Genomic DNA, 15,183 nt, shown 5'->3' on the forward strand with positions numbered 1-15,183 from the left:
GCGGCCGGAGGGGGCGGCGCCGAGGACGGGCTCGGGCCGGGAGCTGGGAGGCGGAGGCGGAGGGGGCGGGGGCGGGGGCGGGGGTGGCTCCGGGCCTTATAAGCGGCGGGGGCAGGGCGGGAGGGAGGCAAGTGTCAGGCCGATGTGCGGCCCGCGAGGGGCCGGGGTCGGGGCCGCCGGGGCCATGCGCTCGGACTGGGCAGGGGGCCGGAGGGACGCAGAGCGGAGCCGCCTCGGAGCCTGAGCCTCCGGGGCGAGGGAGCCGCGCGGGGCCGGCCGGCTGGGGGGAGGGGAGCGATGCGGCGCCGGCGGGCGGCGGTAGCCGCGGGTTTCTGCGCCTCCTTCCTGCTGGGCTCCGTCCTCAACGTGCTCTTCGCACCGGGGTCGGAGCCTCCGCGGCCAGGCCAGTCCCCCGGGCCCTCGCCAGCCCCGGGCCCGGGCCGTCGCGGGGGCCGCGGGGAACTGGCCCGGCAGATCCGAGCGCGCTACGAGGAGGTGCAGCGCTATTCCCGCGGGGGCCCCGGGCCCGGGGCCGGCCGGCCGGAGCGGCGGCGCCTGATGGACCTGGCTCCGGGCGGGCCGGGCCTGCAGCGTCCCCGGCCCCCGCGGGCCCGGCCCCTGCCCGACGGCGCCCCGAGCTGGCCCCCGGCTCCCGGCCCGGGCTCCCCCGGCTCGGGCCCGCGCCTGGGCTGCGCCGCGCTCCGCAACGTGTCCGGCGCACAGTACGTGGGCTCAGGCTACACCAAGGCCGTGTACCGGGTCCGCCTGCCGGGCGGCGCCGCGGTGGCGCTCAAGGCGGTGGACTTCAGCGGCCACGATCTGGGCAGCTGCGTGCGCGAGTTCGGGGCTCGGAGGGGCTGCTACCGGCTGGCGGCCCACAAGCTGCTCAAGGAGATGGTGCTGCTGGAGCGGCTGCGGCACCCCAACGTGCTGCAGGTACGACGGTGCGGGGGAGAGGGTGAGGGTGCTGGCTGGACGTGCCCAGGTCCGGTCACTCTGACTGGAAGAGAACCCTCGGCCATGTAGATAAAGACTGTGCCCAGGTTAAGTAGGGGCAGAACCCCGACCGCGGCCGCTTCCCACTACACTGCCCTGCCCCTCACTCCTGAGTGGGCGTCTCTTTACGGAGGGACTCCTGCGTCTCTCAGCTTCCACTCCATATCCTTTGAAGACAGAGACCGGGACGGAGGGTCCCAAAACTCGAGGTAGGGGTGCGAGTCTGTTAGGACTTAGGACCCTGCTTCTGGCTGGAGCTAGGGTGTTGAGCACCAGGGAAATAACCCCAAGCCAAGACACAGAGGTCATCCCTGAGTCAGGATTCCAACTGCAGTGATAGGGCCCCCTTTCTTGATGGAATCTGAACCCCACTTCTTTCAACGTCCAGTGGCTTGTCAGGCTTTGAAGATGGGATGGGACAACAACGGGGTTGGGAAGGGCTAGAAGGAGACCCTGTATCGGGCTTGATTCCCAGAGAATATCCCCACCCCCTACCCCACCCAGAAGCCACTGGAAGGACTGGAGGGAATTGGGTAGTAGGCCAGAAAATACACAGCCCTTCCCAGAAGTGACCCCGCCATTCTCCAGGCCTTAAAGACAGCCCTTGGATCATGAAGGAAGCCTTAGGATCTTAGCTCAGTGCTCAGGGGACAGGCTACGGGCCTGAGGGTCTCAGGGTCACATTATCAGAGCAGATGTGGCCAGTGGCTGGAAGACTGAAAAGGCCAGATGCCCAGGTTCCTACTAAATGGGACTCTGTCTCTCCTGTTCACTGAGGAGCAGAGGGGAGAGATGAGACCCCACCTTGTCCCCTCCGGGCTAGACTAAGAGAGTGGGCCACTCACAGCCCCAGCACTGCCCTAACACACCCACTTCCTCCTCTCCCCCAGCTCTCTGTCCTTGAGTCGGCCCTAGGATTAGACAAACTCTTCCCTTGCACATGTCTGAGCAGCCTGAGAGGGGAATCCCTGACTGGTCTTGGCCCGCTGAACAGAGGGTGCGTGCAGACTCCCCACCAGAGGAACCTCGCCCACACCTTGCACCTCCGAGCCCCCTCAAATTAACCTTTCTGCACCCAGCAGAACTGACAAGAAATCTAGGAGTCCCTCCCTCCTCTTGTAAGGACTGAGATAGACCCCAGGCCTGGGTGGGTATTGCGGAACAAGAGAGAGGCGAGAGAGCTATTTATATTCCTGCTGGCTCCAGGTCTCCCCAGGCTCCCCCGACTCTGGTCAGATACTTGTGACCAGGTCCTGCGCCCTGAACTGGTGGCAGGAGGTCGGGCAGAGCCAACGGTTGTGAGCAGCCATGCCTGGATGCCCAGCTGACACTGGGCCTGGAGCTTCAGGGAGTGAGCGACTGGTTACGTGGCCATTCTAACTGGGAGGATCTTGTTCTCTTCGCTTCCCAGGGGCTCTTGGGAACTTTTTGGCAACCCTGGGGTGTCAGCCAGATTCTGAGGGAGTGGAGAAGCAGGACATTAAGTGTTAATTGATTCAAGAGGCCCCCCCACACACACCTCCCTTAGGACAGGTTTGAGGTTTTGATGTGCTCTCCTGTCTCTTAAGGAATTTCTCCCTCCCTCACTCACCCTACCCAAGCTTCCTGACCAGCATCTAGCTAACTGCCCCCACGCATCTCACAGAATGGTCCTCCGCTTTAATGTCAGGCCCCTGCCCGATTCTGAAAGCACCCCCAAAAATACATCTGTATTACATAGGTAATACATATATATATATTACAGCTGAATAGTTTTCACCCAAGACTGGGTCTGTCTGAGGTCGGCTGTGTGACTTTTACAGGGTCAGAGACTGGGGGTAGTTGCCCTAGGGCACCAAGTGTTAGAAGGTGGGGAGGGTCCCTTTCCATCTGGGGAAAGGTAAAAAGCTACCATGAGCGAGAAGAAAAGGTCCCTGAGTTTGAGTTTAGGAACTGTTTTGGGGTGACCGCCAGCCAGAGTCCCTCTGGCCTCTTCCTCAGGGCCACCTCTGCTGCCACGGAAGCCCGCTGTGGGGCACAGGGGGGTGCCCAGGAGGCTGCAGTGAGGGTGTGCAATGTTTCAATACCTCTTACTCATTTAAAATTTCAAAACCATTTGACTGCTGAACCAGGGAGGAGCCAAAGAATGTTTCTTAGAGTTCCGGCTCCCCCAGGCCACCCGGAGGCCCCATCCCCATCTCTGGCAGCCCCCAAGTTGGTTCTGTGGATTCTACTAGAAAAGCCCCAGGTAGCATGTCCCACCATGCACCTCCCAGCACTTTCTCTGGTCTCTGGGGACCTGCCTGGGCGAGATCTCTCTATCTTTCTTCTGTCACCCCCTACACACACACACACACACACACACACACACACACACACACTTCTCACGTGATAGATGCCTCTATAGCCCAGGGTCAAAGGGCAAAAGGGTCTTCCCTCCCCCCAACCTCCACAGTTCTAGGATCTCAGGCCTCAGATGGGGCCCCAGCCTGCTTGGGCCCAGATTCTGGCCCTGCTAGAGTATATTTCTTCTCCCAAACGAACAAAAGATGCGACTGAAATGCTCAGCCTCACGCTTCCTGGGGGGGTTAATGGTGTCTTTTTATTTTTTCCTGAGGGGTGTTGATTAATACCTCGTTAACAGCGCATTTAACGACCTCCGGGTGTTTAATAACCTTCAGAAGTTTCCCACAAAGGCTCAGACTCTGGGCAAGAAAATGAGAACCAGGCCCCAGGGCTGCTCCCCTTACCTTCCCCCCCACCCCCCCACCCCCGCCCCACCGGGGCCTGGGGCCTCCCTGGGCTAATGCGAGGTGGGGGAGCAGAGAGAGAGAGGGGGAAGAAGAGGGTGCCTGGGACTGTCCCCTGATCCCCGGTTTGCAGCCCTACTGATCTAATGGCGGCCCTGAGCCGTGCCTTCTCTCATGCCGGCAGGCTTGGGGCAGCTGGCTCCAGGAAGGGGGAGCTAAAAGGGCACTCCTGGGACGGAAGAGGGCATGTGAGGGCCTGGAGTGGATCTGGGAGGGGTGTGAATGATGGTAAGAAGGGTGACAGTATGCAGGGACATCTAACCTGTGGGCTTGGCTCCCCCTGCTCTGCAACCCCACCCTCCCCCCAGCCCCCACATTGTGCAGCTCTCCCCTCTCCCTACTATGGTCTGGACAACTCAGCCTTTGTGTTTCTACCCCACAGGGTGCTGGTTGTTTTGAGCCTCATCTGATCCCTGGCTGATGGGCAGTGTGGTGGGGGAGGCTGGAGGAAGCAGGGCTCTCTCTCTGGATGCTGCTTTAGGTGTTAATGACAAAGTCAGGCTGTGCTTCCCAGAAGTCCCTGACTAGATGAGCTATACTGAGCCCATCCTCGGGTCCTGTGGAGTGGGCAGGCCCTTGTGAGCATGCCCCCAAAGAACTGATCTTCCGCAGAAACCATCCCTTACTACTAATCCCATTGGTGGGTGTGACCACCCCCACCAACATATGCAAAGAACACCCAAGGCTGTGCCCCTTGGATGCTTTGTTCTTATAGATGCTTGTTACCAGTCCGGAGGGAGCTTGTTTTTCCGCCCACAAGACCAGAGCTGAGAAAAAATGAAGTTGCCAGAAAGTAGAAATGATAAGGAATAGAAGATTGGGATGCCTGAGTGGCTCAATCGGTTAATCGTCTGCCTTCGGCTCAGGTCCTGATCCCAGGGTCCTGGGATCGAGCCCTGCATCAGGGTCCTTGCTCATCGGGGAGCCTGCTTCTCCCTCTGCCTGCCGCTCCCCCTGCTTGTGCTCACTCTCTCTCTCTCTCTGTCTCTCTGACAAATAAATAAATAAAATCTTAAAAAAAAAAATAAAAGGAATAGAGGACTGGAGCAGGAGAGGAGGTAGAATACCCATTTGCTGGCTTGTTGATTAACAAATGGTATTCGTAGAAAGAACCAGGCTGTGGAATCCAAGTGACAGAAATTTGAATGCTAGCTCCTGCATTAGCTGTGTGACGTTACGCAAGTAACTTAACTTCTCTGAGTTAGTTTCCTCACCTGTAAATTGGAGATTATAAGAATCAAGTTATGCGTGTAGAACACTTAACACAGTGCCTGGCACATGGCTGACACGTGGTGTCCAGACCTGCCCATTTACCTGAGCAGCAGGAGGTAGGAGGCTGAAGTCGCCAGCAGGAGCTCTGGCTGCAGGGACAGAGGGCAGGCTTCCCCGGGCCATGCTGCTGTTCTCTTCTGGCCTGAGCTGAAGCAACAGCCTAGGGATTGGGGTGGGAGGTGCGTAGCGCAGAGGGAGGGGGGCCTCTGACAGCCCAGCCCTTCTCTGTCCCCACCCCGACCCTGTGACCTAATGACCTGCCCTGGGCCTCCCCCAGCTCTATGGCTACTGCTACCAGGACAGCGAGGACATCCCGGACACCCTGACCACCATCACAGAGCTGGGTGCCCCTGTGGAGATGATCCAGCTCCTGCAGACTTCCTGGGAGGACCGCTTCCGAGTGAGCAGGGCGGAGGGCTGGGCCCTGGGCTCCTTGCTGGGATGGTTTTCCCTTAGAAGGCCAGCCCTCCAGAGCAGCTTGGACTCCTCCTCAGTCAGAAAAAGGAGGGAAAGATGGAGCAAAGCTGACTCAGCTGTCAGCCAAAGGGTTAAAAAAAGAAGCAAGACATAGAAGATCCTGACGTTTTTGTGCTCCTTACACACACACACACACACACACGTGCATGCACGCCCGTGTAGCCTGGCTGCCAGAGGGCCAGTGTCCTAGGACTAGAAAAGACCTTAAAGTCATCTTGACCCTCCATTTCCACGCACTGGACTAAAACCACACTCAAGATGCAACTTCAAGGAGGAGAGCCGGTATCCGCAGACTTCCGTGCGGCCTATTTCCCACCGACTCCGTGTTACTTTCAGGGTCAGGTCAGCCCAGGGTTACTAGAAAATCACTGGCTTGCTCTGTAAGGCCCCTGGCCCTCAGCCCTTAGTAAGCACTGGAGCCTTTAGGAGAAAAGCCAACCCCCCCCCTTGTCCCAAAGGGGTGAGCCCTGGAGTCCCCCAGGCCCCCTCCCAGGAGAGAAGCCTATGAGCAGCCTTGTGTCTGCCCCTCAGATCTGCCTGAGCCTGGGCCGGCTCCTTCACCACCTGGCCCACTCCCCACTGGGCTCGGTCACTCTGCTGGACTTCCGCCCCCGACAGTTCGTGCTGGTGGATGGGGAGCTGAAGGTGACAGATCTGGACGACGCACGCGTGGAGGAGACGCCGTGTGCGAGCAGTGCTGACTGCATCCTGGAGTTTCCGGCCAGGAACTTCAGCCTGCCCTGCTCGGCCCAGGGCTGGTGTGAGGGCATGAATGAGAAGCGCAACCTCTACAATGCCTACAGGTGACCTCCACCCCCACACCCCCCCCCAGGAAGGCCGGGGAGGAAGAGTGAGCCAGGGAGGGCATGGCAAGGGGAGAGCCCACATGGGGTCCAGGAGGCCAGCCAGGGTGGGGAGACTCCGCCTTGACCAATGGAGGAGCAGGGGTGGGGAAGGTCTTCTACCCACTCAAGAAGGGAACATTCAGGCTCCCGACGATGAGGCTAAAAATAGTCATCTCCAAGGAGAATCTGGGGTGGGGGGTGGCAGCTGGAGGCTTCTTAAAATAGTGTCAGATTCAGAGCCTAGGGCTGGTGGGACTGGCACTACCCCTTCGTCCCCTGGTCCTTCAGTCTGGAAGCTCCTCACCGGGCCCCAGCTATGGGGCTGCTGTCACAGTGATCAGCTCAGGGGATAAGGTGGCACTGGCTGGTGGGGGAGTCCTGGGGACGGATGGGGAAAAGAGACCTCAGATTGCAGCGTGGTATAAAGTTAAGGTGTGGCCTTAGCATGTGTCCTGATCCCTACCCTGAGTCCTGAGTGGACTCCTTCATTCGCTCTGGGGTTATGCCTGGGTGGTAGGCCTGAGGGATCAGGCTCCCTGGCCAGATTAAGGTTCTGTCCCAAGTTGGGGCAGAGGAAGGATGTGTCCCCAAGGCCGGACCACTGAACCCCTGGTTTCTCTCTGCCCCAGGTTTTTCTTCACATACCTCCTGCCCCACAGCGCCCCACCCGCACTGCGGCCTCTGCTGGACGGCATTGTCAACGCCACGGGTGAGCTCTCCAGGCGCCGTCTGCTTCCCATCACCGTCCCCCAGCAGGCATGGGGACGAGAATGCCCCAGGACAGCACAGTATGGCGTTTCCCAAAGTGGCATTCCATGGCAAACCCCCTTCCCAGTCCACTGGTCACCTGGGCCCAGGTTCCAGGGAAAGAGAGGGAAAGGCAGCAGGTTGCAGGCCGCGGGGAGGGGTAGGAGCGCGGGCACCCTCTCCTAGCCACACTGCACTCCGCAGGAGAGCTCAGCTGGGGAGTAGACGAGACTCTGGCCCGGCTGGAGAGAGTGCTGCACCTGTTCCGGAGCGGGCAGTATCTGCAGAACAGCTCAGCAGGCAGCAGAGCCGGTGAGTGGCTCCCGCAGGGCTCCAGGGGCTCCAGGGGCTCGGGAGCAGGGGGGAGGGTGAGTGGTCCCCTTAATCGCGCTAAGCGGCTCATCCTCCTAAGGCACACTTGAAGAGACCACTGACTGTTTAGCCTCTACTTGGTGGTCTTCTCTCTGGCTGAGCCAGAACGACTATAATTCTGCCTTGACCTCGGGGCAGGGGGCGGGGGGGGGCAGGCATCGACACCCCTTCTCTGGGTGGCTCCAGACCCCACTCTGTATTGACTGTGTGACTTTGAGCAGCTTCCCTACACCTTGAGCCTCATTTTTCTCTCCTGTGAACTGGGTTTAATATTTCCTGCCTCACAAAATGCTTATGGGGATTCAATGCTAGGCGAAGTGTGTGCGAGCAATTAACTTGCTTCCTGTTACACAGTTGTATTACAGAATATATGTTGGCTCCTCTTTCCTTCCTCTGCCCTTCTGGGGCTAGGAGGGAGGCTGGAGGAGGCTGCGATTCCACACCGAAACCAGCCGAGAAGCCCAGGAGCACGGGGAGAATTGCAGCCCCCAGCCGTCGTTGTTCTGCTGAGGCCCTGGGGTTTATCATGGTTGGCAGGGGGGCCAGGAGTGGGCAGCCTCTGTATTCGAGGAGCTCTGGCCAGTCTTAGGGGTGGGGGAGCCCTCGTTAGCCCTGTAAATAAAGTTTAACGAGGTGAACAATGGCTGGCTCTGTCCCTGAGGACGCCGTTTATGGGGCCATAAATCACAGCCAGCCCTGGACTTTGGTCTAGTCCCTGGTAGAAGAAGGAGGCAGGAGGGCGGGGTGGCCAGAGGCCCAGGGCTTCTGCATTATCAGTCCCGAGCTGGGGCTCCCCAGGCAGCAGGAAGGACTCAGGTGAACGAGCAGCTTCCTGATTGAGGAGCTCGCAGAGCCTCTGGGGGCTCTTTCTGTGTAATGGGAAGATTTTTCCTCCAGCTTCCTCCCCCAAACACCAGAGCTGTGGATTCCCCAATGGTCATTTTTGTGTTTCACATTCATTTGCATTCCTCGTAACTTCAGAAATCCCCAACTGCTCCCTCCCTGAGGAGCTTGCCTCATCTCTCTCCCTAAGGCCCAAAGGAAGCAGGACCCAGGGGTGCTCTAAACTCTTGCTACTCAAAGTGTGGTCTGCAGACCAGCAGCACCAGAAGCTGGTTAGAAATGCCCACCCCCAAACCCCACCCCTGACCCCCTAAATCGGGGTCTGCATTTTAGCAAGAGTCCCTGGAGATTCACAGGCACACTGAAGTTTGAGAAGCCCGGCTTTAAATGTCCAAAATGTCCTGACCTCAAGCTCTGCGTGTGCGTTTATCCCACGATGCACCCGCTGTCAGGTGCTGTCCGAACCCACTGTGCACCCTCAGATTTGAGAGCTGTGGGTCTCCCAAAAACCGAATCTGAGCTTTGCCTTTACTGGGTGCTCAGCCCAGTTCCACAGCAGTAGCTGCCTTCATCCCCATGCGAGGGTGACTGGGCTAGCTTTCAGCTTTCAGTTAGGAAATGAGTCTTAGCCCTTTCCAGGAAGCGGCCCCAGCCCTCCTGCCTGGAAACACAGAGTTCTCATTCGAGCTCCATCCCCAAACCCACAGAGTACCAGCGCCTCCCAGACAGCACCATCCCCCAGGAAGACTACCGCTGCTGGCCCTCCTACCACCACGGGAGCTGCCTCCTCTCAGTGTTCAACCTGGCTGAGGCCGTGGACGTCTGCGAGAGCCATGCCCAGTGCCAGGCCTTTGTGGTCACCAACCAGACCACCTGGACAGGTGAGCCAGTGGGAAGGGAAAGGACGTCCTGAGGGAGGTGACTGGCGTTCCCTGGAAGAGACTGACAGGTAGTGGTCCCCCGTCAGAAGCCAGCTTTGATGAAAAGACAAGAAGGCCGAGATGATGAGAGACAAGTCTACACGTCCTCTAGGCAGTCCCATCGGGGAGAGTGGCCCCGCCTCCAGGGAGAGAAACAGTCCCGTTATCTCTCACCTCTGCCTCCAGGTCGGCAGCTGGTATTTTTCAAGACAGGATGGAGCCACGTGGTCCCTGATCCCAATAAGACGACATATGTGAGGGCCTCGGGCTGACCTCTCGGGGGGCTCAGCTGACAGCGGACCAGCCCCGCCAGCTGGGCTCGCTGGTGGAGGGAGGGAGGGACGGACTTGCACTAGCAGCACTGCATGTCACCTGGAAACCCCTGCAGACGAGGCTGACATCCCAGACGGTGAGGTGACCAGGACAACGTGCAATAATGCCAAATGTTAAAATGTGAGTTTACCGGTCTAGGTATGGGACTGCTGGCCCCGGGGCCAGGAATCACGGGAGCGGGGCAGGGGCGCGGACTGCCTCCCCAAGCCTCTGGGCAGCCAGCAAGGCTCAGGCTGGTATCCCCTGTGGGGGCCCTGGCCCTCGCTGGGACAGTTCTGTGGGCAGCCCCATCACTGTGTTCATGGTGTAAGAATGTAGCCAGAGCCCCTGCTGCTGCTGCTGCATGTCACCATCTGGTGGGGGCTGCGTGGGGACAATCGGTCACGGAGTGTTCTCTCAGCTCAGCTCCGGACAGAAGACTTGACGGGGATGCTCTGGGATGAGGGGGATTCTGTACCCGGGGAGGCCACCTCTGGCCACCCAACCGGGGGCACCCACAGGCCAGCGCAGGGGCAGGGACAGAGGAGCCCACAAGGTATGAGCCAAGACATGGGGTCAAGGAGCAGGTTGCAGTTTGAGCCAGGACCTGGGGTGGGGGTGGGGCCGGGGCCTTTCTGCCTCATTTGCTTTCAGTGAAAGCCGCAAAGCAGCCAAAACCAGCCTCTCCCCCCTCCTGGAGTTTGTATATCCAGAAGCTTTTGTACTTCTTGTTCATTAAAATGTTTATTTTTGTAAAAAAAAAAAAAAGGTCAATCAATTAATAAATGACGTTTCACGGCAAGGACTCTTCCCAAAGCCACAGTTTCTTGGGCTGACTTGTCCTCATTTAATGTCTTTGGTGTTTGTTTGGGGAAGTGGGGGCAGGAGAGGTCATGGGGGATGACCTTTGGAGGAGTGAAATCTCCGTGGCAAACACTGAAGTTGGCAAAATGTGTTTGCAGGCCCTGCTCCCACGGCGCCCACCTCCCTCCATGGCCCTCCACATCCGTGTCCGGACAAAAGAAAGGAGGGACTTCCTCCCCTAGGGACGTTCACACTTTCACACACACCAGTTCTTTATATACAGAGCTTTTACCTAAAGGACTGGTGTCCTAAGGGTGGGATGTCAGCCACAGTCAGGTTGCGGGGCTCTGAGCAACCTGTAGTCAGGTCAGCTTTGTCCCGTTCGGGGTTGGGCCTGGTCATCATCACCACGGCCCACCACAAGCTAATGGGCAATTTGTTTTCCTGAGCTTTTCTCTGAGCATAAAATATATGGAAAGAGGGGAGAAAGGAAGGTCTACAGAAAGACCAGCCCCCTCTACCTGGGCTTTAGGAGGGAGGGTCTAGCAAGGGAAGGCCCAAGTGTGTGGAAACCCAGAGGGGAAAATGAGGACCTAAGGGTTCCCAATCAATCACACTGAGGCCAGAAGGAGCCCAACATATCTGATACACATCTTCTAACTTGAAATCCTGCATCTTCTCTCCTGTACACTCATTCTGCTTCTAGAATATTTTCAAAGCACACAAACCTTTAAGGGCTTTAAAAAGTATAACCAAACTTTAACTCAGAACCCGATTTCTCCTCAACAGACATGGTTGTTGTAAGTTCTCAAGATGTCCCTGTGGTTCTAAGGGATTGAGGAGGCAATCTTAGTTCTGGAATCCTAATCATGGATGCTGCTCAGACGCTCAAGGTTGCACCTCCCTACCACCATGCCTGGCCCGCACGTGCCACATCTCGCCTTTGGCTTCCTGGATTTGATGATTGTGGGAAGGTCAGAGCCACCACAGCAGCTCATACCATGGCTCAACCAAGTCAGATCCCAGCCGTGCTCATCCCACTCAGGTCCCACCCTTCCACGGAGGACCTCTGCTTTCTTCAGATCTCCAGACCCCTTTCCTCAGCTGAATTCACACGCTACAACACGTGTAGCCTGCCCCACGCCGTCCAGTGTTAGATTTCCCCTGCCCTCTGTTATTCTCCAGCGGCCGACCAGCACATGGGATTTGAGGACAGGAGGACCCACATCACTATGCTGAGACCAAGGAGGTGTCGTGGGACTGGGGCAGGGAAGTCTGCAGGGTCTATGTAGCCCAGAGGGAAACAAAGACCCTGATTACAGTCAGCAGACAGGCCCATAGGGCCCAGGAAGTGTGTGGCTCAGCGAGGAAAGAGAAGGCTGAAGATGAACCCAGAACTGCCTTCTAGGCTCTAGAAGTTTCTAGAAGTGGCCCGAGGAGAGGGGCAGGTGCTGGCCTCAGCAAGGTACAATGATCATTCCAATTTTATGGACCTGAAAACTGAAGCCTAGGTGACAGCTGCTAAGGGATTCAGTAAGCATTCAAATCCCACCGTAACTTCCAAGCCTGTCCCAGAGGGGAGAATCGCAGCAATCTAAGTGAGACGTAGGGAGCCCTTGCTTACTTGGAGTGGATGACAAACTAAAATGGAGCTCCAGGGGCACGTGGGTGGCTCAGTCAGTTAAGTGTCTGCCTTTGGCTCAGGTCATGATCCTAGTGTCCTAGGATTGAGCCCCACATTGGTCTCCCTGCTCAGCAGGGAGCCTGCTTCTCCCTCTCCCTCTGCACCCCCCACCCCTGCTCATGCTTTCTTGCTCTCAAATAAATAAATAAAATCTAGGGGCGCCTGGGTGGCTCATATAGTTAAGCGTCTGCCTTTGGCTCGGGTCATGATCCCAGGGTCCTGGGATCGAGCCCCGCGTCCGGCTCCTGGCTCGGTGGGGAGCCTGCTTCTCCCTCTCCCTCTGCCCCTCCCCCTGCTCATGCTCTCTCTCTCTCTCTCTCTCTCTGTATCTCTGTGTCTCGAACAAATAAAACCTTTAATATATAAATAAATAAATAAATAAAATCTAAATAAAAAAATAAATAAAATGGAGGTCCAGAGCACATTAAACTTTTTTAGAAAGACTCAGGTACAGGCGGCTGAGGCAATAGTAGATTGCTTCTTCCTCAGCGAGCGAGCCTTGCCTCAGAACCTAGATACCTGGGAGGAAAAATGGCCAGGTTCAGCGCTGCAGAATAAAGGGCATTCGCAGCTAGGAACAGAGAGGTGACAGAGTGCCCTGAAAGGAAAGGGACAGTGAGTAAAAAGCCTGAGGCAAAATCACCCCTCCCCCCAGATGGCGGTTCACCGTGTAGCCACCTGTCTCCCTGGAAAACGTTCAGTTCCTGGGTACATCTTGTCCCCTTCCTGCGGAAGCCAGAACCACACCCACTTTCCCCAAAGTCTATGTTCTTTCCGCTCCGCTGCGCAGTGGAGTGGAATGATACCCGGGGCCTCATGCATGGGAGAAATACATTCACCTAACTGAAGCCTTGGGTGACAGTCCCAGAGGAGGGAAGCCAGAGGTGGGTCCTTTCCAGGGCTGGGGAAGTAGGAAGCAACATGAGAGGGGTCACGTTGCCACTGGTCCCCCAAGAGACTCTGGAGGAATTTTGGCCCGTCCTGCGTTTTGCTCTCTGTGTCATCTGGGCTGTGACAACTCCCTGAGCCTCCGTCTCCTCGTCTGCAAATTTCAGATAAATAATATCTCCTTCACAGCAGTGTTACAGGGACCGAATGAAATTCTGTAAGTAAGGGTCTTAACCAGTGTCAGCAAACAGTACGGGTTTAGGAAATACTGGTTGATGTGTCGTTGCTATGAGTGAGCTGAGCCCTCAGGGTTCACCTGGGACCTGGCCTGGAAGACTACCCAGGTGGGCTGGGGAGAACCGAGGCACAGCCAGACTGTCCCCACGCCCCACCTCCAGCGCCCCCAACGGGGAGCACTGCCATCGCGGGGAGGAGGTGGAGCGGGGCTCTCCGGGTCAGTGCCCTGCGAGTTGAGTGTGTGGCAGACAGGAGGAAGAGGATTAACATGAAAGCAGAAAATGGGATTAGGAGGCCTCAGGATAATGTGCCCACCCGCCCGCCATCCATGACAACGGCTTCTTGCTTTCACTCTCTGGCTTCTGGAGCCCAAAGCATGTAAAGCTCGGTCGCCCCCTGCTCCCAGGGACAGAGCCAGCAAAAGACTTGGTAGACTCGGAGCATGCGACTACTCAGTCGGCTAGGAAGAGGGCCAGGCTGCCTTTATGTGCCCTTACTTTCTCATTTAATCCCCACGGTGGCTCTGAAACGGTGGATGGCCCAGAAGGTGAAGAGCCAGGATGTTAGCTTCCGAAAGCCTGTGTTTCTTCACCTCTCCCTACTGTCTCACGTGGGAGCACAGCGTCCCCCGGAACCCAGATCAGTGATGTCTCAGACCTGCACGCCCCTTAGGAAGAATTCCCAGACCCCCACCTGCCTTTGATAGAAACCCCAAAAGGCAATTTAAGGAGACCAGGTCTGCCTCTCTGGCTCATCCCATAAGGGTGAGGATGTCCCCCAAAGAGCTTGACCTTTTTTCAGGACGCCTTTGAGGTCTATCATGCAGGACTTTTATTTCCCCCGTAAGTTCTTTTTTTTTTTTTAAGATTTTATTTATTTATTTGACAGACAGAGACATAGGGAGAGAGGGAACACAAGCAGGGGGAGTGGGAGAGGGAGAAGCAGGCTTCCCGCTGAGCAGGGAGCCCAATGTGGGGCTCGATCCCAGGACCCCGATATCATGACCTGAGCCGAAGGCAGACGCTTAACGGCTGAGCCACTCAGGTGCCCCTCCCCCGGTAACTTCTTTGTGAATCCAGGCCAACGCTACACCATCAGGTGGAGAAAGTGCTACATAAGTCCCAACTGTGGGAAGAAGATTGACCACATTATTTCTTAAAATTACTTCTCAAGTTCTAGAGGATCCCCAGTGACCATGTCCAGGGAGTTCATTCTCTCACCCTATTCCGCAAATTAAAACAAGGCCCATCTCAGCCTCCTTTTTTAGGACTGTAATCCCTTGTCCTCCTGCCCCATCCTACATGGCCCCCCACCCTCCATCACTCACCTACCCTCTGCTGGCTTCCTCCCCGCTCCAGGGTGTTCTCCTGAGGTATAGTGATAAGACGTCCCCCATCTGTCATTCAGGGTCCCAACAGGAATAGGAGAGATAGATTTATAAATGTGTAAGTACAGGGGAACCCCAAGGGATAGGGCTGGAACTCGGGCTAGCAGCAGTACAGCTATTACCAACCCCTCCCAAGGGGAGGGAATATAATCTGTTACCAGAACCCAGAGAACCTAGAAGGAGTCAAGTGACCAAGGACACAGCCAGGCGGGGTGACCTCACAAGGAGGGAGCCAGACGAATATGTACACTCGTGTTACTCTCCTCCCCGCCCCTCTGCCCCATCCCCATCTCCTGTGGAGCTCTCCACTGGCCAAACCCACCTGAAGCCAGAGGGACCTTGATGTGAGGTCTGTAATTATCGGGGAGTCCTCTACAGCATGCATTCTCATGAGGGCCGTGATCATCCCCAAGGAGACAAAACTTGGCTCTCGGGACGTGAAATAATCTTAGATATCCCAATGGCTGGTGGTCCTCCAAAAGCCCACAGTATATAAACAGATACACAGTATATGCATGCTATTAAAATTTCATGGGGGTGGTGCAATTAGGATAAAAGTATCCACAAAAGTACTTGGCAGGAGAGGGGGCAATAATGAAAAATAGATTAA

The 15,183-nt window shown here is 56.8% G+C and overlaps 1 protein-coding gene across 1 annotated transcript; it reads left to right on the forward strand.

Moving 5' to 3' along the window:
- The first annotated feature begins 262 nt into the window (after positions 1-262).
- PKDCC (protein kinase domain containing, cytoplasmic) lies at positions 263-10,389 on the forward strand. Its single transcript, XM_036074892.2, has 7 exons — positions 263-936; positions 5,335-5,457; positions 6,066-6,337; positions 7,009-7,088; positions 7,331-7,438; positions 9,049-9,222; positions 9,448-10,389. Exons 1-7 carry the CDS (start codon positions 298-300, stop codon positions 9,531-9,533), a joined length of 1,482 nt encoding a protein of 493 aa, XP_035930785.1. The 5' UTR covers positions 263-297; the 3' UTR covers positions 9,534-10,389.
- Positions 10,390-15,183: the final 4,794 nt, after the last annotated feature.

Source organism: Halichoerus grypus, chromosome 10 (genome assembly GCF_964656455.1).
Source record: "Halichoerus grypus chromosome 10, mHalGry1.hap1.1, whole genome shotgun sequence".
In the NCBI taxonomy this organism is placed as follows: Eukaryota; Metazoa; Chordata; class Mammalia; order Carnivora; family Phocidae; genus Halichoerus; species Halichoerus grypus.